A 27,986-nucleotide genomic window follows, 5' to 3' on the forward strand; every position below is an offset into this window, starting at 1 on the left:
AGTATGAACAAAGAAAACTATACTCATCCCTTTCTTTTGGGTGGTAGCTAGCGTAAGACAAAGACAGTATGATTCTCTCTGTTTATGTTTGAAATCAGATAGCCCTGGGCCAAACTATATGAACATCATGGCATAATGGATTTACAAATATGAACATGATGACGATTCTTCCGGCCGATTTCGGCCATGGCGACCGCTTCGACTCCTATAGTGCTCTCATACTCACATTTTTTAAGTATATAGCTTTTTTCGTTTTTTACTACGGAGCGTACCATATCCCAATTTATAAATTGGATACAGATGTGACTAATGTCTATTACAATAAGAAAACTCTAATACTCGGTTTTCCATTTTTGTGTACCAATTTAAATGGTATGCCAATTCTACGTGTACATATTCTTTGTAGATTAATTTTAAATATGGGTTGCTATGTTAAAAAATGTTTGCAAATTACTCCATCGGACTAAAGAGCTTTTTACGCCTTCCTGAATTTAGTAACTGACGAGAGGGATGTCGCACTACGTGAGACACAATAGGAGAAATAAAATATCCTAATGTGTCTCACGTATTGCAGTGCATTACCTATATGAATTTTAAAGGCCAGTCTAGAAGTGAACAATTTTTCACCATTCTGATCAAATTCTCTGATCGAATCAGGGGTATTCACGTTTGGAGGCATTTTTTTTATTTAGAGCGCTCAAATATCACCATAAATCTAAAATTGGTGATTAAACTTTCTTCAATTTATTTTCTAGTCAAATCGGTCGATTTCATCATCCCGTCTGGACTGGCCTTAAAACACATCTTTTCCCCATTACTTCTTTCATGAGCACGAATGATAAAGGAAAACGTTGGGAAAGCGGTACTTTTAAAAATGACGGCTCACTTAAAGTCTTGAATGTAAAAATTCAAAGTTTATTTTGAAGAATTTTCGATTCTCATCTATTCGGTATGGTAATAAAAGTGGGAATCAACAGCTTTGGCCGAATTGGCAGAGTTATATTTAGAACTTGTACTGAACACTCGGATATAGAAGTAAGTAGGCAGATGATATTGATTATTTCATTCATATGAATTATATTTCATTCCCTTGTTTCGAGTTACTAAATCTCTGAGTTGTGATACACTGTATTTAATCAAAAGATCGGATGTGGCAAAAAACACTATTGCTTCTAGAATAAGATGTCTTTATTACTAAGTTTCTACGGGGTACCTGGTCGGCACAGCAATTCAGGAATAGTTTTTGTCTTCAATCCTGAATTAGTTTAACGGGGTTGTGATAGCAGCACTGTTTACTTACGAAAACAATTGTATTTATACTGCAACTGCAGAAATAATTTGCTACGCAGATGATACAGTTATCCTTTTCAATTGCCACAACTGGGAAAGTACATTTAACGCAGCTGAAAAGGGGCATGAATTGAGCTGTCTCTTAGTTGCATCGTAACCTCTTAACCCTAAACAGCGATAAAACAAAATTTATCTGCTTTCACAAGACCGCTGCTTTCAAACCCAACAATGTTCCGCCCATTAAGATACATACTTTTAACAACTTCCAAAACCTCTCGTGTCCATGTGAAGCCATTTATCGTGCGGATAAGATAAAATATCTTGGACTGTTCGTCGACGAGGATCTAACGTTCAAAGCACACATTTATTGCCTATCCAAATGAATAAGGAAAACCATCCATCTGTTTAAAAAACTCCGGCAGTCAGCAGACTTAACCCTCCTTAAAATAATATATATAGCGCTGTCTCAGGCAATAATTACATACGGCATCAGTGTGGGGAAATGCAAAAACTATCTTAGTAGCCGAAAGAGCTCAGCGCTCGGTTCTTAAAGTCATGCTCAATAAGCTTTTCAGATACCCAACAATCAACCTTTACTCTGAAGCACAGCTCTTATTAGTTCGTCCGTCAGCTCTTTATTCATAAGATCTGCGTTACAGTGCATAAGTCTGCAATGGCTAAGGAAAACTATGCCATCCTGGTATCTAGAAGAGTCTTTAAACTGCCTGTACCTAGAGTAAACACCGGTTTTGGTAGACGCTTCGGCGATGTCCTCGGCTCTACTATTTACAACATAGTAACAAGTCGGCTTAGTTCAATAATTAACAGATCTGTAATAAATGCCACAAAACTTTTATTTACCTGGCTCTCTTCACTAACATACAATGAAACGGAGGCTCTGCTTATAAAATTTGTATAGGAAATTTAGTTTAAGAAGTATTTTAGTCAATTTTCGAAGCTTGCAAAAATACCATATCATTTTGTATTTCTTCTTTATATATTATGTAGCTTAAGGCATGTCACAATATGGTAAACTGGTCTCCCGCGATACAGGCCTGGCCTAGTGCGGGGACCTCTGCTATGTCTGTAAACGCACTGCAAACTGCTATGCGCATTACCATTAATACTTACTGTTATCACTGTGTAACTTTTCTTTTTTTATGTGCAATAAAGAAACTTTTATCTCTTATATTTTCTTGTTTTTAATTCGCAGGTAGATTCTCGTTCTACAATATATTAATTAATTGTCGTGCGTACTCGAGTAATTCCAAAAGGAAAACTCAAAAAAATGTGACTTATTATTACTACGGATATGATTGATTTTTAAATGATTTCCCTATTTCGGAAATTACCTGAATCACCCTGAATATACCTAACCTATGTACACCTACCGTTGCAGGTTTCGGCAATCAACGACCCAGTCATCGACCTAGAGTACATGTGCTATTTAATAAAATTTGATTCTACGCACGGGAAATTCTCCGGGACCGTGTCACACGAAGCCGATGAAATAAAAGTCAATGGTATGTTATAATTTTTTTTATTTTTTCACTTCGCTACAGAAGATGTGTTGGACTGAACCTATTTGTTATGTGCTGAATAATAATTAATAAAGTAGGTACGCTTATTTATAATAAGGACAAACACCTAAAAGCTATCGTCGCGTGTAGGTATATTAGGTACGTTTCGTAAGTCAGATACGGTAGATGAGTAAGTAGGTGTATTACCCGCCTTACTGCTACTTACCCTTACTCGTAGTAATTCCGTAAAGGATTGATATAGGAGGTGCAAGCACGTACTGTTCACCCTTAGAGTTGGTCAAAGGCGCCTAGGCTTAGGGTTAGTTTTCTCGAGACTAAAGTAAGGGGTTCTTTTGTACAGGTTTTTAAAGGATCGGCAAGGCACATGTAACCTCTGGGTGACTGCTTACCATCAGGCAGCCCGTATGCTTGTTTGGCACCAATGTGGTATTGAAAAAAAGCAAACTGTTTCTTCAGTGACTAGGTAGGTATACAGACTCAGACCAAGTTGGCAGCGATTTTGATAGCCCAGACAGTGCAAGTGTTCTTTTAAACGTTAAACTTTTATGAAATTATGACGTTTACTTAAGACTTGCACAGGCTGGCTGGGCTGTCGAAAACGCTGCCGACTTAGCTTGGTCTGACTCTAGGTAAAAGTTCAAGAAAATATAATAATGCATTATTGACGGCCACCCACACTACCGTCGCCTGAGGGCCGGAGTCTAGTCAACTATGGCTGCTGCTCGACGCAATGTTGGTGCAACTGCGCAGTGACGCTATTTTCCATTGCGCTGATTAAACGCCGACGCTCAAAAGACGCTAGTGTGGGGAGGCCCTAATATGCGAATGGCTGTTTGTTACAGGCCAGTCTATAAAGGTGTTCCACCACAAGGCGCCGGCAGACATACCGTGGCACGAAGCCGGTGTGCAATATGTTGTGGAAGCTTCTGGTATGTTCACCAGCGTGGAAAAGGCGTCGGTAAGAACTTGTGCTAAATAAAGCTAATAAATAAATAAATATTATAGGACATTATTACACAAATTGACTAAGTACCACAGTAAGCTCAATACGGCTTGTGTTGTAGGTTAGACAGCGATTTAAATATAATAATTATATAAATACTTAAATTCATTGAAAACACCCACAACACAGGAACAAATATCCGTGCCCATCACACAAATAAATGTCCTTACCAGGATTTGAACCCGGGACCATCGGCTTCATATGCAGGGTGACTACTCATTAGGCCAGACCGGTATTTAGATTTAGAAATGTCAAAGGACGTTTGGAAGTGCCAAAATATGTGCTTATAGGCACACGATCTTATTGCCAGTATATTAGTGTGTAAGTACATACTTCACTTGGCACTTTGTCCGCGAAGATAAAATACCTTATACCTAAATAAAGTAATATTGTAAAATACTGGAACCTATTGCGCCCAGTTCACGTTGGACGTATCTAATCGGGAATGCGCTTGTTATTAGGCCACAGGCCACAACGCCAGGCGCTATATCACATAATTCACAGCAGTTATCTATCTCTCGCTTATAATCATTATATTGTTTCCGCCTTACATGAGACTGAGACAGATGGAATCACACCTTTGTTTCTAGGGTCATTTGACCAGCGAAGGAGTCAGGAGAGTGGTAGTAACGGCCCCGAGCGCGGATGCGCCTATGCTCATACTGGGCGTCAACGAAAACAGCATAAAACCGGGTACAAGACAATATTTATTTTATTAAGACTACCTAACCTTCTTAATTTTAGGGGCTTTTTAACACCCTAACGTCTACCTACCTTTTTATTATGGTCTTCTGAGAGGCTTCTTTTCGGGGTGCAATCTTTTTCCTTTGGCGGCATTGGCTACTAGATTCAATTACCTAGTCATCATTTCCCGCTTTTAGTAGCTCTCAATATCTACGTTCAATATTATATCTCTTTAGTCTCGAATACAAGTAGGTTTAGAAACCTACTTGTGTTTTTTGTATATTTTAACAATTATGCTATAGATATTAGAATATTATTGCATAATTGTTATAGCCTTGTTTACAGTTACCTGATTTTTCCTCACTGAAAACCTCCTTTGGCCTCGAACCCTCAAGCCCAAAATAGATACTATATACTTTAGAACCAAAAAGCAAAAAACCGGTCGTTATTAACCAGATTAGGCACCATTTTACGATTAATAACCGGTTTTTGCAAGCCCTAATACTTACCTACGTTGCAGATATGAAAGTAATATCATGCGCCTCCAGCACCCTTTACTGCCTGGCGCCCATCATCAAGGTTCTAGAAGACGCGTATGGAGTAGGCGACGGGTTCGTGACCAGTATACACGCCATGACGCCGTCGCTCAAGCCACTGGATGGCCTGTGTGTTCGAGGCAAGGTAAGGTCGGCAGTATAATAATCATTATGTTGTCTCGATAGTCGTTTCATCGACCGGTATCATCGCGAAGAATTTCGAGCAACACTTAGAGAGACTCGCTAGGAGGCTGGATCAAGGGTCATATGGAGAAAGCGGTAAGGTAGACTAGGCAGTAATCATAATACCATGTACTGCCTTGCGCCCGTCTTCAAGGTTTTAGAAGATACGTATGGAGTAGGGTCGGTTATGTGCCCAGTCTACACGCTATGACGCCGTCGCTCAAATAATGAATAGAATCAGGCGTTACTTTGCGGAAATCCATACTAATTAAAATAAAAAATATTACTTTGCTAATCCGTGAAAAGATAACGTGCTAATCAATCAGTGCTAACCCCTTATACTTACTTGCATATTTTTACGGTCTGACGTCCGACGACTGAAGACAGACCAGACCACCACTAGTTGTCGGACGTGTCGAGTTTTGTACTTTTGGTGGTGGGTTGGTATATTTGTTTGCGTATTTATTGTTGCGGCAGGATTCCAAAAATACGCAAGTAAGTATAAGGGTTAGCACTGATTCACTAGCACGTTATGTTTACGCAGATTAGCCGTCGCTCAAACTATTGGACGGTTTGTGTATGTATAGTCTATTATTTTTATTCCATTATATAATTTGTGTGGGTAGTTTTTAAGAAATTATCAGGTAAAAATCTTTCCCAGTTTTTATCCCTATTCACTCCGGCCGAGGGTACCTGTTCCAGTTTCAATTGTAGTTAATATTTCGCAATAAGGCCTAGAGTTCGATATATTTACCTAACCCCACCCATGCGGGTAAAGGTAAATGTAGAGAAACTATAAAAGTACCTAAGATCGATGCGGCCGAATGACTCAGTCATAGAGCACACCTACTTTTGACTACTGAAACTAAAAGTAATCGCTGCTACGTCAACGAAGATAACAATCGTGTATTATTGTTTGAATAAAGCAGACGGATTTAGCCGCATCGACTACCTACTATAATATTACCCTTGGATAGACCAGGTACCGGTAACACAATAATGTTTTATAGAGTGTATAATGTTTAGCACTGGCGCGACCACCGCAGCATCCACCAGAACATCATCCCCGCAGCGACGGGCGCGTGCCGCGCGCTCGGCAAGATCCTCCCCGCCTGCAGGGATCGGCTCGCCGGCCTGGCCTTCCGAGTGCCCGTCGTCAACGGCTCCGTGCTCGACATCACGCTTAGGTCAGTGACCCTCCCCGCCTGCAGGGATCGGCTCGCCGGCCTGGCCTTCCGAGTGCCCGTCGTCAACGGCTCCGTGCTCGACATCACGCTTAGGTCAGTGACCCTCCCCGCCTGCAGGGATCGGCTCGCCGGCCTGGCCTTCCGAGTGCCCGTCGTCAACGGCTCCGTGCTCGACATCACGCTTAGGTCAGTGACCCTCCCCGCCTGCAGGGACCGGCTCGCCGGCCTGGCCTTCCGAGTGCCCGTCGTCAACGGCTCCGTGCTCGACATCACGCTTAGGTCAGTGACCCTCCCCGCCTGCAGGGACCGGCTCGCCGGCCTGGCCTTCCGAGTGCCCGTCGTCAACGGCTCCGTGCTCGACATCACGCTTAGGTCAGTGACCCTCCCCGCCTGCAGGGACCGGCTCGCCGGCCTGGCCTTCCGAGTGCCCGTCGTCAACGGCTCCGTGCTCGACATCACGCTTAGGTCAGTGACCCTCCCCGCCTGCAGGGATCGGCTCGCCGGCCTGGCCTTCCGAGTGCCCGTCGTCAACGGCTCCGTGCTCGACATCACGCTTAGGTCAGTGACCCTCCCCGCCTGCAGGGATCGGCTCGCCGGCCTGGCCTTCCGAGTGCCCGTCGTCAACGGCTCCGTGCTCGACATCACGCTTAGGTCAGTGACCCTCCCCGCCTGCAGGGATCGGCTCGCCGGCCTGGCCTTCCGAGTGCCCGTCGTCAACGGCTCCGTGCTCGACATCACGCTTAGGTCAGTGACCCTCCCCGCCTGCAGGGACTGGCTCGCCGGCCTGGCCTTCCGAGTGCCCGTCGTCAACGGCTCCGTGCTCGACATCACGCTTAGGTCAGTGACCCTCCCCGCCTGCAGGGACCGGCTCGCCGGCCTGGCCTTCCGAGTGCCCGTCGTCAACGGCTCCGTGCTCGACATCACGCTTAGGTCAGTGACCCTCCCCGCCTGCAGGGACCGGCTCGCCGGCCTGGCCTTCCGAGTGCCCGTCGTCAACGGCTCCGTGCTCGACATCACGCTTAGGTCAGTGACCCTCCCCGCCTGCAGGGACCGGCTCGCCGGCCTGGCCTTCCGAGTGCCCGTCGTCAACGGCTCCGTGCTCGACATCACGCTAAGGTCAGTGACGATCCCCGCCTGTAGGGACCGGCTCGCCGGCCTGGCCTTCCGAGTGCCCGTCGTCAACGGCTCCGTGCTCGACATCACGCTTAGGTCAGTGACCCTCCCCGCCTGCAGGGACCGGCTCGCCGGCCTGGCCTTCCGAGTGCCCGTCGTCAACGGCTCCGTGCTTGACATCACGATAAGGTCAGTGACCCTCCCCGCCTGCAGGGCCCGGCTCGCCGGCCTGGCCTTCCGAGTGCCCGTCGTCAACGGCTCCGTGCTCGACATCACGCTTAGGTCAGTGACCCTCCCCGCCTGCAGGGACCGGCTCGCGGGCCTGGCCTTCCGAGTGCCCGTCGTCAACGGCTCCGTGCTCGACATCACGCTAAGGTCAGTGACGATCCCCGCCTGTAGGGACCGGCTCGCCGGCCTGGCCTTCCGAGTGCCCGTCGTCAACGGCTCCGTGCTCGACATCACGCTTAGGTCAGTGACCCTCCCCGCCTGCAGGGACCGGCTCGCCGGCCTGGCCTTCCGAGTGCCCGTCGTCAACGGCTCCGTGCTTGACATCACGATAAGGTCAGTGACCCTCCCCGCCTGCAGGGCCCGGCTCGCCGGCCTGGCCTTCCGAGTGCCCGTCGTCAACGGCTCCGTGCTCGACATCACGATAAGGTCAGTGACCCTCCCCGCCTGCAGGGACCGGCTCGCCGGCCTGGCCTTCCGAGTGCCCGTCGTCAACGGCTCCGTGCTCGACATCACGATAAGGTCAGTGACCCTCCCCGCCTGCAGGGCCCGGCTCGCCGGCCTGGCCTTCCGAGTGCCCGTCGTCAACGGCTCCGTGCTCGACATCACGATAAGGTCAGTGACCCTCCCCGCCTGCAGGGACCGGCTCGCCGGCCTGGCCTTCCGAGTGCCCGTCGTCAACGGCTCCGTGCTCGACATCACGCTAAGGTCAGTGACCCTCACAAACTCCGCGGCTTCGCCTGACTGACAGGCACCATTTAAAATTGACAAAAACTATGACATGGGCAGTACTCAATCGACTATGACAAGATTTAGAGGATGCCTAGCATGCATAGAGTCTGACTGACTTATCAGACTACCCACTTATTACAATACTGACGTCAACCCACGCATGTAAAACAATTTTCAACTAATGACACCCATATCTAAGTAAAAAAAATACACTTTAAAATACTTATACACGTTCCGTACGCTTGACAGGTTGAATAAGAACACCAGTATAGCAGAAATATCCAAAACTATAGAAGATTCAAATAACTCCTTATTACGAAACATTATACAAGTGTCCAAAGAGAAGGCCGTATCATCCGACTTCTTGGGAGACACGCATTCCTGCGTTTTAGACACCGATTCGAGCCTGCAAATAAAACCTAACTTTTTCAAACTAATATGTTGGTACGAGAATGAGTACTCTTACTCGTGTAGAGTCATTGACACAGTGTTATTCTTAGAAACACAGTTCCAAGCACAGATTCTTACACCTACTAGACTCATGTACATGAGACCCGTACCCAGTAACCTTCAGAATATAGAAAATAGCCAAGGAGATGTTAGAAGACCATACGTTTCGTTCTGTGTACCTGGATTATTGAACAATCGCCCAAATATTAAACCTAGCTTACAAAGCCTTGAAATGAAAGCCACAACTGCACAATATTCTATACATCATCAATCAATCGGTCCACCATCTATTCGGGGAAACAAAGAATCCATTAAATCCTATATTGACAGACTTACGAAATGCAAATGTAATGAAAAGCAAAATATAGATGACAATATAAGGATAGATTCAAAGGATGATAATGAACACAAGGTAGAGAATTGTTTTAAAAAAATCGAGAAAGAGGTTTCTGAAATGTTAAACATAGCTGAAGATTTGTTAAATAAATCGTCCAGTAAAAAACTGCTGGTAGCAAAGAAATCAAAAAAGATATGTATAAAAGAATCGAAAAACAGAGACATAATGAGAAAAAATATTATAGCAAAAATTTCAGACACCCTTGAAAAAATTAGGGAGGTGAAAATAGACACACTAAACACTGATATTACCGGAGCTCATAAGAAATTAGACGTCGACGATTATCTAGATAAAGTAAGCCTGCCTACTGACGCCGATTCACTCAGCAACTCTCAACTTAAATTGCGGAAGTCTAACTCACAGACTAAAACTGTTAATTCTAATATTTCATTGAATACATTGATGTACAAAAAATACCCAGATTCTCGCGATGTTGCAAATTTTCCATTAACTAACGATAATACATTTTATATTAGTAACGATCTGAAATCTGAATATCATACAAATGTTCACGATGAAGACGATACGAGTACAGTGGCAACTATAGTGAGTGAAAAACTAGAGAATACACTAAAATTTTTGAATAACACCACACAGGGTAAATCAAAAGTAACTAATCATTTTTCAAAGAAGTGTAATGAGAGAAGTGATAGCATTAAACGAAATGGTCGAAATGAAATAAAATGTAACACATCTGAAAATAAAGACAAAACTGAAACTGTTGTGAGCATTTCTAATTTAAATATGGACAGGAAAGCAGAATCTGACTCTAAAGAAGATGTGAAACAAGAATGTATTGAACTGAAAGAAACTGTAGGCTTAAATAATATTCATGAGGCTCGAAACAACAATAATGATATTAAAAACGTAGATGGCAAAGCGACTGAAAAGTTTATGAACTCTCCAGGATGCTCTAGCAGCACAATAGGAAATGTTTCCGAAAAATCTTTCAGTGGTATCATTTCTAGTTACGCTACTGTAAGCAAAAATAATAGCTCATACAGAACACAAGATATTTATGATAAATTGGACAGTGAAAGCATGTCGGACTCTGGAAGTTCTTATAGAATACGCGAGAAAACTTCACAAGTTATAAATATTACAGATTTGACTTATTCACTAGAGGATTTGCCGCGCTTAGATAAGATTTGCAGAGTTATTGAAATATCCGATGAGTTATCAGACAAGATGTTTTCTCCCCTCGCCGACGATAACTACGACAACACCACAAACAGAAAATGGTCATTTCAAGATTTGTGTGAAAGAATAAAGTATGACGAGTTTTTCAATGGATTGTTTGAAAAGTCTGCATCATAGGTCTACTGAATGTCTAAAAGCTGTAGTGTACGTAATAAAGTAATTCATTTTAAAAATAAATTTATTATTCAGATATGTACCATGACAATAATTGTAGGCAAAGGCATATAGGGTAAACCGTCTATTACTGGCCACCTTATACTAAAAGGGATACTGTTGAATAATCATACAATCTAAGTTAATCATCAGAACAACAGTTATTTATTTTACTTGAATTGTGTAAATAAATAAATATAATTCTTATTTTAGCCATTTTAGTATAAGGTGGCCAGTAATAGACGGTTTACCCTATACCTATATAAATAAACGCATTGTATATGTTATGAATAATGTATGACCATAGTTTTGTACAAAGTGACAAAAAGATGAGAGGAATTGAGGTACTGTAGGATCGAGTTGAATATTTTTTCTGAGAGACACTTCATACCGAAAACTGCCAAGAGTCCTCTACATAACTATGGTCAATTCAAACTTTTATCGCTGGAAGAAAATATTTACTTTATTATCAGTAAAATTGCTTGTGAGCCTATAAAACTATACAAATATAGGGAGCGTTTTACGTTTTCGTCTAAAGTAGTCCAAAACGTCCGTGCCCCTGTCCTTCCTTCAAATGGTAGTAGGTTATTTCTACTAAAAGAATAAGCTGTACAGTCTGATATCATTACAAATCCCTACAGTTAATAATTATGCTTATTTATTATTGAGTTCGTTTTATGAAATATCACAGAAGACTGTCGTATAAAAATATAAAGTACTTAATCCTTAAAAACTAAAACCAGGTACATTGTTTGAGATCTCACCCATAGCTATGGTAGACTACGTCCCTATTTTGCAGGAGCTTATTGTTGAGGTTGATGACGGTTCTGGGGAAGACGGCGTCGGACATGTCGACGAAGTCCGCGATGACGACGTTGAGCGGCGTGCGGCCCGAGCGGCCGGGCGGCCCGGGGGAGAACTCCGAGAGCTCGGGTAGGACTTCTTTGACTACTGGCGCTGCGCATTTCGCACGAAGATTTGATGTCCACCTGAAACGTACAAAAATAAGGTGTTACAAAAACCTATACCTACCTAGGTGTTAAAATACCTATATTTTATCAAATAATATTTGATTGATTGATTGATTGTTATCAAATGAAATGTAACTCATGAATGGCGCTTTGCAAAAATATATTCATGTTTAGCATACATTCTTACCTTCCTTCCTTTAAACCATTAATCTATCCAAATGGCATGACAATATTATTGTTATCGTTCGCCTTGATATTTCTAATGCCAACCTGTGGAGATGCTGCAATGAGACCCCGGTCGAGCAGCAGATCAAGTTCCGTAAATGGTGTTGGATTGGGCATAGACTCTGAAGGGATCCTGACCACAACCGAGGCAAGCCCTAGACTGGAATCCCCAAGGAAAGAGGAAACGTTGCCATTCAAAGCAGACCTGGCGCCGGACTATTATTGCAGAGGCGAAGGCTATTGGGAAGACTTGGAGCGAACTCAAGCACGACGCTCAAGACCGATCCAGATGGCGGCGCACTGTGGATGCCCTCTGCCCCATCTAGGGGACATAGGACAAATTATCATCAATGTCCAAAATCTTGATATCTGGTAGCCCGAACCGGAGCTGTCCTTACATTCACCCAAATAAAATAGTCAGCGTTACAATTCAAATATGCTGGTAAATTATACAGACCAAATGGGATAACATGTATCTGATAAAATCCTTTGCCGGACATGAATGTCGTTTTACCCATTAACAACGCGGAAAACAATTTCTTTCCGCGTATTATCAAAATTATTATCGCTTTATGAACTAAATAACTATAGAAGGCTGACTAGAGCTCAAAAATTACTCCATAGGAATTGTCCCGCGACTCGCGAGCAAGCCACTCAACTGTACTGCGCGCATATTGCCAACGTCAATACCTATTGACAAGTCACAATTTTTTTAATAACGGGAATTTGACATAGGCTGTCCTGCTGCGGCCATGGTGACAATATTATGTACAATCGGTTCCCTAACATAAGTATCCACTTTTCTATACAATTAGTACACACAGACTCACCGCAGCACGATGAAGCTGGGCGTGGGTGTGAGCACGGCCTGGTGCACGAAGCCGGTACCAGGGTGGCGCCGGATGTTCTCCAGGGACCGCGCCAGGCCGGACGCTTTGTGTTGCTGTCATGGCGACGGCAACATTAAGTACACTCAGACTCATCACAGCACGATCAAGCTGGGCATGGACGTGAGCACGGCCTGGTGCACGAAGTCGATGCCGCGGTGGCGCTGGATGTTCTCCAGGGACCGCAACAGGCCGGACGCTTTGTGTTGCTGTCATGGCGACGGCAACATTAAGTACACACAGACTCATCACAGCACGATCAAGCTGGGCATGGACGTGAGCACGGCCTGGTGCACGAAGTCGATGCCGCGGTGGCGCTGGATGTTCTCCAGGGACCGCAACAGGCCGGACGCTTTGTGTTGCTGTCATGGCGACGGCAACATTAAGTACACTCAGACTCATCACAGCACGATCAAGCTGGGCATGGACGTGAGCACGGCCTGGTGCACGAAGTCGATGCCGCGGTGGCGCTGGATGTTCTCCAGGGACCGCAACAGGCCGGACGCTTTGTGTTGCTGTCATGGCGACGGCAACATTAAGTACACACAGACTCACCGCAGCACGATAAAGCTGGGCAATTGGGCATGGACGTAAGCACGGCCTGGTGCACGAAGTCGATGCCGCGGTGTACACACAGACTCACCGCAGTACGATGAAGCTGGGCGTCGGTGTGAGCACGGCCTGGTGCACGAAGCCGGTACCGGGGTGGCGCCGGATGTTCTCCAGGAACCACAGCAGGCCCGACGCTTTTTCTTGTCGAGGCCATGGTGATGGAAGCATCTGCGGTTGCCAGAATTCACTCGTCGTGTACACTGATTCGTTGCGGTATACCACTATTACCTGAAAGGAAAGGGTAACTAAAGTGTTGAAAAGCAAGTTATTCTTGCGGATAATGGAAATAGCTACAAAAATTAAGAGATAATGCTTTGTAGTAGAAAATAGATATAGATTGTAATAGGGAGATATTTAGTCTAAGAAAAAAAATGCCCCCTAGTTTGAGAGCCTAAACAGATGGCGTTTTACTGTGCCATATGGTTTGTAGTCACTGAACTGTCAAACATCAAAGTGAAACAGTGAAAGTGACTTTTTTAATTTACGGAGCCGTACAGTGGCATCTCGTTTAGCTATCAAGTTCCAAGCCCGAGTTCGCCTTAGACTTTTCATATCTTACACAAGCAATAGGCTTTTGGTAGAAGGTTGACCTAGTCGATATTGTCCACATAGTTGCTATTACAGATGTATAGGGTATTCAAAGTAAAAAAATAAGTTGAAGGATATTTTTCTTCTCATCATATGCTTTTGCTATATGTGGAATCACTAAACAATGAAATTGTCGCAATCGCAACTTGTACCACGCAACCAAAACGTCTTAAGCTCTTATATGGTTTGTTGTCAAAACAACAACAACTCATGGCGTAAAATACTGGTTTTATACGTAGTAAAAATAGTTCAATGTGTGGAATGCATGGGCACAATGTAACCGTTTAAAAATCATAAGGGTGTCAATAATTACACAAAATTGAGCCTTGAATGAAACTTTAGCGGCCTTATAAAAACACTGTGAACTACAAAACAAATGAAAATACAAAGACACGAAAAATACGAATAATAACAAAATACAAATTTAAATTCAGCACTCGGCTTTAGTGTCTAGGCTAGCAGCTATCGGGAGACGCATCAGCCGCTGGTGGTGAAATGAGTCAGTGAAGTCGTAGAAGTACTGCAGGTCGAGAATTATTCCCAGGAAACAGTTGATTAGTGCTTACCTGCTGGTTCAATCTGCTGAGCGAGTTAAGCGTGACACTGCGCAGGTCCAGATGTCTCGGGACCAGTTTGGGGCCGTACATGTTGATGAGGAGACGCATCAGCCGCTGGTGGTCTGTTGGAGTGAAACCGTAGAAGTGTTGCAGGTCGAGAATTACTACCTGTAATTATTTGATTTCGTGATCTAAGACAGCAGTACAAAAAAACTAGGTATTCTACAAGACTAGAACTAACATGTAACTGTACAGTACAGACAAACATATGTTCATAAAAAACAACATTAAATAGGTGCAGTAGATTTAGGAAACGGAGTTTTTTAAAAGTCGTACTGCTTTTTTGGATAACAATACGGCTGCCATAAATTTAATTCGCAATCTGGAGGCCTTTCCCGAGGGACAGTATCGATTCGAAACCTGAGTTGTTGGCTTTCGCTCGAAATTAAATCATGAACATACACTACCGTCAAAAAGACCAAACCCAAATGCATATTTTGATTTTCATAAAAAAGTCATAAAAATAATCAAAATTTTTATGAAAATACTACTTTGCAGTAGGTACCTACAATCGAAAAAATAAAGCGTTAAACAAATTGTTTAATCAGAATTTATTTAAAACGGCGTATAATAATAAAAAGTTAAACAAACGTTTGTCTCATCCAAAAATCCTCGACGCTTTTCCACTTCAGAGCAGTAGGTATTGACATTATTTCTAGAAGTATGTGTTGTAGCGTTTGTTGGCTAACGGATTTCCAGTCATATTGATTATTGCAGTATCTCCCATAGAGTTGTTGCTGAACGTTCGATCGGGTTAAGGTCTGGTGATTGCGGTGGCTAAATCATGTTTTTAACATACCTTGCTGTTCTTTATTAGCTGTGTAGCCTATAGATCTTTGCCGAATGTTTGGGATCGTTGTCTTCTTCAAAACAAATGGGTTACCGATCAAACGTGTTCTTGAAAATTAAACTAAAAATTGTGTTTTGACTTAAACTTTTTGACGGTAGTGTAGGTCTAAAATACACTTAAAAAATTTGTAACAAATTATGCACAAAAGCTAAAAACATGAAAATTGCTGCTAAAAATTGGCAATATCATGTTTTAGGGAACATATTGATTTTATTTCTATTTATTAAATGTACAACAATTTTAAATTAAATAACATGATATCTGCGCTCCTTAAGAAAGAGATGAATTGAGAGGAATCATGCAGGTATGCTGATTGTCACAACAGAAAATAACAGCTTACCTACCGTATTATATTCGCTGAAAAAAGAAAACTATGAATGTATAAATCTAAATCAGTAATGAGGTAATAAAATAGACTAATCTAATTGTAATAAGTAAAGAATATTAGATTACTATTCATAAAACTGTTAGATCGTATATACCTCCTCAGGGTGTGTGTCAACAAAGTCCTTGACTTGTCTCAAAGCACCAGATATCTCCTCAGCATAAAGTCCGTGAGTAAAGAAGAATTCTTCAGTGCCAGGCTTGGTGGCTAATCTTAAGTCAAGGTATCTGAAAATGAATAACATTTTTATGACTTATTAGCATTACTGTTCATTAGCTCGCTACTTATTGTGTGGAACTTGTCCGTAATGTTGCTCCCACATTGGCTGTTATACAATTTATATAACATCGTCTGAAAGAGACAGCATGATAGTATTGATAGTGTTTTATTATGTTGTCCCAGTCACACGATGTTACATAACATTTTATTACAGCCAAGTGGAAGCATCATTAACCTAATCGGAATGCACGAAGGTTAATAGGTATTACACTGTAAGCGCGTCTGTGGCCGTTTTTGGCGATCAAAGGGATAAACAAATCCGATAGTCATGATAACAATTTGTATATTTTTTTATATTAATATAAATGTACAATGTTTTTTTAAGCTAGATCTGAACTACATTCATTCGTCATGTAGAGGTCATTAAGATGTGATGGTATACTGATTAAAAAAAAACCCAACAGTCAAACGTTCATATTAGTATTATTAGTAGGATTCAGGCCTAATAAATGAATGTCATTTATATAACATTCAATATGAGCACCACACCGTGTCATATAAACTTGCCTTCCTATTGTTGCATGTAATTTCCATACATATATGTCCGCATATGTCCATACATATATATCAGTCGCAGATAATAAAGGTTTATTATTACTCTATAAAGCAAATAAATAAGATAATGTCAGTGCTTGATATGTTTACATGTGTCACTGATAATTAACAGATATTAATAAGAACATTATATGTACAGTCAACCTTGAAAGAAATTGTCACTCTATTCTTACATGTTGCAGAAGAAAATGATAAGCCATAGTGACCAAATATGTACATTACCGGCCAATGATATATAACCTGCATGTTTTTTTTATGTTTGTGAGTTACTTCCACCTCGCTACTTTAGGTAGTCTAGAAGTATTCCTTTCAATATCAAACATTTATTCAGCAAATAGGCCACAGCGGCACTTTTACATGTAAATTCTTTACAAACAATAAAAATTACAAAGTACAATTACAAATATGGAATCAATGAAATAATAGATACTTTATTAGAGATGTAAATGTCTAAAAGTGGAATAACAAAAAAAAAACCCAACAAATACTAAAATTCTTTAGAGATGTCTCTAAGTGTCAGAGAAAAAATATAAAAAAAAAAGATCATTAAATTATCCTTAAAGATGAGATGGGTCTCCAGGACTTGAATGCTTATATAAATAATTAAAAGACAAGAAATTAAATTAGACAAACAGGCAAGAACCGAATGAATGCCTCTGTCTCGCGTTAATGCTTTGTATGAGTGATGAGAAAAATTGGTCTCATGTAATGGTTTCGTCCAGAGCTTATTTGTTTTAATGTATGGCATACTTCATTTTTTTATTAGAGCTTTTTTAGTAATATGCTGAGTCTGCTGAATTACAATTAATTCAAAGTATTTCATTGCACTATTCATCATAAATATGCAATCTACAAACTAACCTATATTGTTTACTCTATAGGCTACGGAGACTGGTTACCATCAGGTGGGCTGTATGCTTGTTTGCCACCGACATAGTATAAAAAAAAAACAAGTTCATACAAAAACACACAAAGGTCATATTATGGGTCGGTACTGTATATTGTTATTTGAACACATTCTTATTTCTAAGGTAACAAAGATATGATACAATATACGAATTTAGCCACTTTTGGCATCACTAACATGTATTTGGGTACCTAATTTCGAAAATTGGGTAATCCCAAAAATCATTTAAAATCACTCATATTCCGTTGTAATCCAGAGGCACAATATACACATATAGCGACTTATGCTGCAAGAAGTGCCATGCAGAAAAAGGCTTGCATAGCCATAAGCAGAAATGCATTGGCCGTCGCAACTGCTCTTGACAGTGTTGCAACAATCATCTGTCAGGGATGCAGTGGCCATTGATGATGAAGGGTCCCTTTATGGATTTATCTGCCACTTTTTTAGTGTTTTTTCCTTTCAGTATTACCTTATCTATTTGATGCTAACTGACCCATAGATTTTATATTTGGGATTTTAAAACCAAATATTTACGAACTGTTAACATGCATTATTATTTTAACTTTATTTTATTTTATTTTTTGTATTGAATGCAAATTTTGTACCTAATGCCAATGAGAAGTTGCTGCAACGTATCAAGGCTCTGTGTAATGGTCCAGCGCATTATCGTACCTCGGAACAGAGGGTACAGTCTGTGGAGGATGGGCTCAGCATCAGGGGCCAGCCCGCTTGACCGAGTGATGCCATATGTCATGGAGTCATGACTCCCTGAAAACATTAAAATTAAAATACACATGAAATATATGAATCATATTGCTAACAGAGATCAGCATTTTGAATGCTTATTTAATGTTATATTCTTTATAAATATATTAAATACATTAAAATAACATTTTTTTCAAACAGTATCTATACTACCATTTCAAGTAAATATCTTGCGTATTCAGGTAAAGTGAACATTTCAGAAGGTCTAATTCTGAAGTCTAAATTCTGAAATGGGCTCTTATCCAAAATTGAATTATGGGTGATTTTAGGGTTTACCCAACATTTTAAGGTATTCAGAATTACCTCAATACAATGAGTTATATCTTGTCTAGAATAGTTTAATACTTTAATTTGAGCTAAATACATCTCTATGTTAAGTTAGAAACAGTTGATACTAACTCTGTTACACTTACACACAATCTCATAAAAAAAAAAACAATTACACCACTCTAATCTTATATTATGCTTAGAATAGACTTAAATTTAAAACAAGAAATCAGGAAGCTTGGATGCTGGCAGTTGTATTAAGTATTTTACTTTCATATGTCTCAGAAACAACATATGTATAATTGCATACTTTCTACTACCTACTAGGCTTCCATAGAATACACTTGAGTTCAATTTTTTTTATTCAAAGCATCCTTCATGCAATAATCATATATTTAAAACGTTTATTAAAAGATGTATAACTAGGTCAATTCACACAGTATTTTTAAACAAGTTTCATTCTACAGTATAACAACTACCTAATTGATATGAATTATGAATGAAAACACTACTTTAATATACAAGTATAAAGTTAAAAAGCATACCCGGTATAGCAAGGTATATAAATGGCATATCCTTCAGCTGTTCTGGCAGATCTCTCATCCATGTTTCTAATTTAAGGTCCTTTGTTTCGCCCATTACGAATGCTGAAAATCACAATAATTGAAAGAAAATGTTGAAAATGTGACTAAAGTTTGGGTTAAAATAACGTTATGATCAAGTATATAAGCTCAGTTAGGGCGATGACTATGAGTTCACCTTAACTTAAACCGAGATAAAATCTTAACTGAGGTTGAAATGGTACCTTCGTGCCACGATCACGTCATCCTAATAATTATGGAGTCGAGGGCTGGTTGGGCCCTTCGGTTGGTCACTTTAAAGTGCCTCTAGTCCAGTACAATTTTAGTAAACTACATCATTATCAAAAAATATTTTCAAGGATAAGGAAGAATTTCGCAAATTATTTACTGATAACGTTTTCGCAACTCAAAATAAGTATTCGATAAGTTTGAAGTGTTAAATATTGACTAATAGATAGGAGCAAGATTACGACATCCTAAATCGGCAAGATAATACATGTTACTCTGTCATACGTCGCTAACAAATGTCAACGTCATCGTGATAAATAAAAATGGCGTTTTGTTTTTGCATTAATAAATGTGTCATTCTCAATAAAAAGGTAACTTATTGTCGATATTGAGTTATAGCTACCAGCATATAGTTCAAAACAGGCTCTTTTATATGCAAAAAGAATCAGGCTTCTAAATTAAGTACTTATTTATGTATTTTTTTTTTAAATGTACCATGGAAATGTACAGTATTGAGATAAGTATTCGATTTTAAAGTAGGAAAGTTTGAAAGACCAAGTTCTAGTGCGAAGTTATGGAGATAGCGGGTTTAAAATGTTTTGGTGTCAATTATATTATATTCCTAAACAAATGACATTCGATCTCTAAAATGTAACATGTAATTTAGATACCTATTATAAAATAAACTACGTATGGTGTCAAAACGTAAAATATAAATACTTGAAATATTTTTTATGACTTGAAATGGCCAAGTTCTCGGTCAACTTAAATTGCCCTTGCACGTCTATAATGTAGATTGTAGGGATAATAATAAAAAACTTAACGCATCTACAATGTTAAATAAACTTTTTTTGAAACAAAACAAAAACCAACATCGTTCTTATAAATCTTACATAAAATCAACGTAATTAGTTGTTAACAGGCATTGTACACGTTAGTTTATGCATACAATTAACCAAAAAGTGTAAAAATAATACAAAATAATGTTGTTTTGTATTAAAAAAAGTGGCTTCGAAATGTAGTACTTTGAATACATTTTTTGTATGAAAAGTGATTAAGGGTACCACATTGTCATTATTCGTAACTTTACAGAAATAACAATTCCACATACATATTTTTCTCAAAATGAAAGCTATGATTGCTTATTTCTGCTATAAATATAAAGTAACTAAATAAAAACAAATTGGATAGAAGAAACGATTCTCTTCGTCAGTAATACCTAATAATTTTAGGTTAAAGTTTTACTAAGTCTTAGGGTACCACATTGTCGCGTTATGCTATCAAGACATATTCTAATAAAACTAATTTAAAATTAAACAACACTCACATACTACAATACTATTATACAAATAAAAAAAAAGCAGCCAAGTGCGAGTCGGACTCGCCCATGAAGGGTTCCATTCCGTACCATTTATGACGTATTAGAAAAAAAAAACTACATTTTACCACTTTGGAAGTGTCTCTCGCGCAAACTATTCAGTTTAGAAAATAATATATACTTACGAGTATATTATTTTTGAAGACCTATCTATATACCCCACACGTATCGGTTTTATGAAAAAAAAAAGTCATTTTGTGTTTCAGTTCTAAGTATGGGGAATCCCCAAAATTTATTGTTTCTCTCTTTCTATTTTTGTGTGAAAATCTTAATGCGTTTCACAGGATACATCTACTTACCAAGTTTCAACAGTATAGTTCTTATAGTTTCGGAAAAAAAGTGGCTGTGACATACGGACGGACAGACAGACATGACGAATCCATAAGGGTTCCGTTTCTTGCCATTTGGCTACGGAACCCTAACTAGCCTACATAGCATCATCGCAGGGGCACGACAGTGCCGACGCCAAGACACATAAAAAGGAAATGATTTTTATAGACATATGCATTTTTTTTAAATAAATATTGGTTCAGTTAGCGCTAGTGTACGTGTCGCCACTATATACCTCATAGTAGTTTTAGGCCAGTTTAAAGGTCCCTTTTTTAGTTCCGGTTGGTTATTAAATGCTCTGAGACCTACCTATACTATGACACAGCTTACCTCTTTGCACCATCGCACTACCTTATATCTTTACAGTAAGGTTTACGAGTTACCTAATGTGGAAGATAAAACATTGATAACCTTCTTAGCAGTGTTGGCCGAAACCTTATATCGTAAATGCAATTGACCACTAACCATTAATAATTGAACCGTACACCGTTCGTTACGGTTTACGGTTCAATCTATAATGGTTAATTGTCAATTGCAATTAACGATCGGCCAACACTGCTTCTTAGTTTGTGAATAATAGTTATTTTATTTGTTTCACAAGGGGGCAAAGTTATTGTTTAACCACTCGTGCTAATATTGATACCCGACCAAGCGAATGATTCCAAAATCGAACCACAAGCGCAGCGAGTGGTTCCAAAAGTGGAATCTTGAGCATTGCAAGGGTTTCAAGGCTTGAGGGTTAAACAAATTTTGCCACCGAATGAAACATAAAAAATGCAAGGAAAATACTAACTGCAAACCATCAAACAAAATCAAATCCAAATGAACGTTATTAAATATCTACTTATCATTCAAAATTATCATTTAAAAGTCAATTCTACCAGCGAACATAATAGGAAACAACTCAAAATTTACATCAAATTACTTTGCAACTCTTGTGAATAAAATGCAACTTTCTCAACACCATCAAGACAGCCTCCAAGAGATGGTGTGGTGAAATATTTTTCCTTTTACGACTTTGGTGTGAAATATTTGAGATTATTTATTAGGTTTCGACTACGAAGATTACGAATAGTCCTGGCAATGCCGGATTTAGAGGTCTGGAGGCCTCGGGCAATAAAGGAGTGGAGGCCCCCTGGCCCCAAATTTTTTCCAAATAAAATGGTAAATTTACCGAATTCTCTATTGTGGGGGGCCCAGGGGGGGGCCCCTCATTTGTGGAGGCCCGGGGCAGTAGTCCCGGTTGCGCTCCCCTAAATCCGGCCCTGAGTCCTGGTCCTACTTCACAGCATGATATTTGTAGCCGTTATGCCTTTTATACGTTAAGATATCCTCACAGTCAGCAATAAGGATCTGCACAATAGTCTTTATTTACAACAACAAAGCTAAGTTGTGTTATAATACCACGCTATACCTCGCCCGTTTAAATACCTCTTACTTCAAATAGTTCAAATGCCGACTGTACACATCAACGTTCTTGTATATAGTAGGTATATGTGCCGTTGTGTTGTGGTTAATTATACACATAATTAGTTCACCTTTGTTTCATATTTTAGAGGGTAAATTAAATGCTCTGTTTTTTTAACACTTAACTGTAAGTACCGGTCTAATTTGATAATTATTAATGCAGGTATTGCAGATATATGCATAGCAGTAGCTCAGAGCAACAAGTTCTTGATAATCACTCATGTTTTCCTTGTGCTAATACTGCTAATATGAGTACAACCGGATAAACGGTAGGGAATGATTGAAGCACGTTGAGACTTGAGAGCTTAGACAACGTGCTCATTACATTTGCATTTAAAAGTTAAACAAAGAATTAATTTACATTTCTAACAGTAACAGGATAAAAAGGATTTCAACGTAGCTATGAAGTCTCTTACCTGGTTTGGTTAAGTATTAAAATGGGTTTAAATGATGAGGTACCAAGTTAACCATTTAAAAATCAGTTTTCCATACCTGCGACAAGTAAACATGAAGCCAGCTTCATCTTCACATCACATGAAACTTACAAATACCCACTAGTCTTTTATGAACCGTTATTCGGCAGTATGTTTAGTATTCCACTTTCGTGCACCGCCGCGACGTACAATACACACAACCCGCACCGAGCCGCGACACAAAATGAACATAACATACGGTAAATACGAATAAACTGATAATGGTTTTAATAAATGCAAAAAGTCTTCTTGTTTATAGTACCTAACCGATTGCTTTGTTTCTGATCTCTGAGCAAGTCCGAGCCAGATTAGGAACCCGGGTGTGAGTAGTGCGAAAGGATTTATCTAACGTTTAAACGCCTTTTTGCGCGGATTTTTTCTGGTATGCTCTAATTATAAGGTGTAGCCTTGACTTTGACTATGAATGGTGTTCATAAAGTATCTTTCCTTTTCTTTCGATGTTTTTGTGTTTTGGTACTTGATCTAGGTATGCTCCTACGTGGGTAAATGTCCTGATTAATCGAGTTCAAAGATCATTAGGGCATCAGGCGAGTATCGTCTCTGGCTCCGGGCAGTGATAGCCGGCTGTTGAGTCTAGTGGTTTTAAGGGAAGATTACTATCTGCCGCTTTTCTTTTTCGCTTTTGCCAAACCATTTATCTTGTTGTCATTGCTCTCTTGTGACATTTCGATAAGAAGAAAAATGATACCTATTTACAAAACCTAAGTACTTATTTATATTATTGCTATACCTTCGTATATCGTATCATTGGCACTCTCTGGAGATAAGATCGTCGATCCGACTGCATAAATTAAAAAACAAATACTGCCCGTACTAAATATAATAGAAAGTACAGAAACGCACACAGAAGACACAAAATTACACCGATTTAGTATTAACATAATGGCTTTGTTTCCGGCTAAGAAACCACTCGGACATCTTTAAAAAAACGGAGCATTGTCCGCCAAAACCGCTGTTCACGGTGAGTTGAACACGATTATCAATTTACTTTATTATACAAGAAACCTGAGATGAAGATGTTTAGGTGAACTCATTACCATGTGCGAATTGAAGCGAGCAGGTACAATGCTCGTGCAGTTATGTTAATTCGTCCTTAACCGTACGAGCTCATCAATGATCAAAGGATCAATTAATTCATTAGAAGGAACAATAAATCGGAAGCCTCGTCTGAAACGAGAACAATGATGAACAACATAATTTTAAATCTTATTAAATGATGCCAAGTCAGTATTAATTAAGTTCAATGTGGAGAAGACCGTCTATCGGGCAAGACCGAGTATTAGGTACTTGCTCTTTGTCGCTTCTACTCTTGCGTTTGTATTGTACAATTTGTACACTTACAAAAGTAGCGAAGAACAGAAGGAGCGAAGCTCTTCCTTTTTGAATGAGCGATTTACGTATACAATACAAATACAAGCCAAATTGGTACAAATAAAAATCAAAAATACTTACATTGCCCTAAGTTAATAACGGACCTAGTGCGAGTCGGACTCGCGCACGAAGGGTTCCGTATTATTATCTATAAAAATCGGCCAAGAGCCCACATGGCCGATATGGCTGTGCTCAATGTAGGGCTAAGAGTAGTATAATGTGTAGGGTTTCGTAGTTAACTATTCTGCTGGAACAAGCCAAGCGGCTATTAATATCGTGTACCTACATTACAAGCATAAGGGTCTAAGGGAGTACCTTCGCAGTGCTTTGTACGTCTTTTTACTAAGAAGAGAAGATTTTTGCAATTACTCAAAAACGGCTAGGTATTAACTTTAATCAAGAAATGGTTTTTGGAGACCAATATTCGTTTTAAAAGACCTATCCAACGATACCCCACACTATTGGGTCAAAGCAAAAAAAATCTAAAAATATCATTGTGAAATATATATATATATATTTATATTGACGACCGGTCTGGCCTAGTGGGTAGTGACCCTGCCTATGAAACAGATGGTCCCGGGTTCAAATCCTGGTAAGGGCATTTATCCGTGTGATGAGCATGGATATTTGTTCCTGAGTCATGGGTGTTTTCTATGTATTTAAGTATTTATAAATAATTATATATTATATATATCGTTGTCTAAACACCCTCAACACAAGCCTTATTGAGCTTACTGTGGGACTTAGTCAATTTGTGTAATAATGTCCTATAATATTTATTTTATTTACTTATTTATTTATTATTGTATATATTATTATTATATTTCATATGGGAGATACCAAAAAAAATTTTTTTTGTTCAGTTTTTATTTTACTGTTCTGTTGCCATGCATAGAATATTTTAGAATAAGTAGAATTATTTTTAATCGTAAACACAAGACACAAGAAAAATTACACAATATAACAAAAACAAAAAAAGTACCTATAAAGTACCACAAAATGGCCTCATCTCAGCATGTTGCTTTGCTGGTGGCTTCCAGCGCTGATCTTCCGATGAGACCATCAACTGGCGTCAAGTGAGAAAAATCACGAACACTAAATTAACGAAAGGACTCACGAAAGGTAACAGATAACGACTAAATTAAGTAAATATTGTTTATGAAAATCAAGCATCGTACACATAACACTGTATGATTAATGAATCCATGCCAAATTGCAGCTTTCTACTCACATTCTAGCACTAACCATCACGGAGCAAAGCCGAGGATAGACGGACAAACGGACATGGCGACTATAAGGGTTTCTAGGTGACTACGAAACCCTAAAAACGGCAAACAAACACATTTGTTGTTTGGAAGCCCCCTTAAATATTTATTATTTTTTTTTTTTTTTTAATAGCCTATCTTGTGTCCCACTGCTGGGCAAAGGCCTCCCCTTTTTTCCGCCACTCATCACGGTTTGAAGTATGTTCCCGCCAGTCTCTGCAAAAAGCGTCGAGGTCATCCCGCCATCTCTTTTTTGGTCTGCAGACCAAAAGACCAAAAAATATTTATTATATTCTGTTTTTTAGTATTTGTTGATATAGCGACAACAGAAATAAATCATCTGTGAAAATTTCAATTTTCTAACTACACGGTTCATGAGATACAGCCTGGTGACAGATAGGCAGACTAACGGACGGACAGCGGAGTCTTAGTAATAAGGTCCCGTTTTACCCTTTGGGTACGGAACCCTAAAACATTACATAGTCTAGTTTGTCGACCGGTATGGTCCCATTCCCACGGTGCACGGTGGTGCAGAATAATTAAAAAAAAGTCTAATTGGAGATTGGACTAACAACGCCAATTGAAATATTTAGCGAGTACCGATTTAAATTTAAAATAGGTACCTACCTATGTACATACTTACATTCCCAGACAGGGAAGGAAACACCGGTTAGGATACCACGCGGTAGGGTAGGTACCGAGCAAAAGTAGGTAGTTGGATTAATTTTTTAGTCCAAGTTAATAGTGTAGGGTCCAGTGATATAGTTGATGTTGATATCACAGAAAGGAGTAAAGGTAAATTTTAAACAATGTTAAGTCTACGATATATCAGATAATGATAAAGATAAATTCAAGTAGGCATATTACAATGCCCGTATGAACGTCATATAAAGCTACACCGGCTCTAACCCTACACCTCTGACCCGAGAAGATGTAAATCCCCCCTCAATTGGAGGAGGGTATCCCAGTATGGACCGGCAAGAAACTCGGCGGGCCACATCTTTTCAAAACATTACATCTTATAATTAACATGCATTTAATAAGAAAAAAAAAATACAATTTAGATTACTATATATCGCTATAGTACCTAATGACAGTCCCCTTCTTGAGGGTTGAATACTTCTGCTGGACCGGCCATATAGTAGATATGATGGTCCCTCTTGTTAACTTTAATACTTAAATCCGCATCTTGATCCCAGACTCTGATCATGAACAACGGGATCAAAAATTTCAGCTTATTGTATGTCGAGCTTTGGAGTGTCTGATTTAATGACAAAATAAAAGGCTCTAAGCATTCTTATTATCTCCTTCCTAAACCTCTACATGTTAGACAGGCGGACCTATAAGACCACCCACATCGTGAGAGTCAGAATGAAAACCATACCATATTTTTGTACCTAATTTGTACTATTTAGTACCTCCTTTAAAAAAAAATTGTACCTCACGGTACTTAAAGTTATCACCAAAAAACAGGTCACCCGCCATCCTGACAGTCAGAATGGCGGGTGTACTTTATTACGCTATGTTCCCGTGGTTATTGATAAATTCTATAAAAGCCAAATTTTTGTACCTTTTTTGTACCTTCATATTCAATTATAATACGAGTCATTTTATTTTTGGTTTCCAAGTTTTACTCATTTTATATTTTGCTTGCTATTACAATGTTGCAGGCGTTATAATTTCTTTGAATTGGCGCCTAGCCTTTTTTAAGACATGATTTACTGAGTTATTTGAACTTAACAGATTAAACATTAAAGGTACTAAATCCTGGCGTAATAAAAATAATTGTACCTTAGCGTTTTTTCTTAAAAAAGAAACCGATAATTTGAAAAATTATAACGCCTGCAAAATTGTAATAGCAAGCAAAATATAAAATGACTAAAACTTGGAAAGCACAAATAAAATGACTCATATTATAATTGAATATGAAGGTACAAAAAAGGTACAAAAATTTGGCTTTTATAGAATTTATCAATAACCACGGGAACATAGCGTAATAAAGTACACCCGCCATTCTGACTGTCAGGATGGCGGGTGACCTGTTTTTTGATCATAACTTTACGTACCGTGATGTACAAATTTTTTTAAACGAGGTACTAAATAGTACAAATTAGGTACAAAAATATGGTATGCTTTTCATTTGATTTTATTTAGGTACACCCGCCATTCTGACTCTCACCCCACATCTCCAGCTGGCATCAAACGGGTTTACTAATGAATAGCCAAAAAACTGTTCCCAAAGTATCACATCCCAAACGAAATATATCATA

General features: G+C 39.5%; 2 protein-coding genes across 3 annotated transcripts; one reads left to right on the top strand and one right to left on the bottom strand.

Moving 5' to 3' along the window:
- Positions 1–233: 233 nt before the first annotated feature.
- Positions 234–10,718, top strand: LOC133526729 (uncharacterized). Its single transcript, XM_061863454.1, has 7 exons — positions 234–1,035; positions 2,690–2,813; positions 3,674–3,789; positions 4,425–4,527; positions 5,039–5,199; positions 6,264–6,424; positions 8,744–10,718. The coding sequence occupies exons 1-7, from the start codon at positions 952–954 to the stop codon at positions 10,656–10,658; spliced, it is 2,664 nt and encodes an 887-aa protein (XP_061719438.1). The 5' UTR covers positions 234–951; the 3' UTR covers positions 10,659–10,718.
- Positions 10,702–23,247, bottom strand: LOC133526728 (PI-PLC X domain-containing protein 3). Of its 2 annotated transcripts, none has more exons than XM_061863452.1 (7): positions 23,079–23,247; positions 19,148–19,249; positions 18,176–18,338; positions 15,927–16,056; positions 14,544–14,702; positions 13,421–13,617; positions 10,702–11,683 (listed from the first exon to the last, which is right to left on the bottom strand). In XM_061863452.1, exons 1-7 carry the CDS (start codon positions 23,107–23,109, stop codon positions 11,455–11,457), a joined length of 1,011 nt encoding a protein of 336 aa, XP_061719436.1. In that variant the 5' UTR covers positions 23,110–23,247; the 3' UTR covers positions 10,702–11,454. The 2 variants fall into 2 exon arrangements, with proteins under 2 accessions (XP_061719436.1, XP_061719437.1); XM_061863453.1 differs by lacking the exon at positions 23,079–23,247 and adding an exon at positions 19,408–19,619.
- Positions 23,248–27,986: the final 4,739 nt, after the last annotated feature.

The sequence above is a fragment of the Cydia pomonella genome, chromosome 16 (genome assembly GCF_033807575.1).
Source record: "Cydia pomonella isolate Wapato2018A chromosome 16, ilCydPomo1, whole genome shotgun sequence".
In the NCBI taxonomy this organism is placed as follows: Eukaryota; Metazoa; Arthropoda; class Insecta; order Lepidoptera; family Tortricidae; genus Cydia; species Cydia pomonella.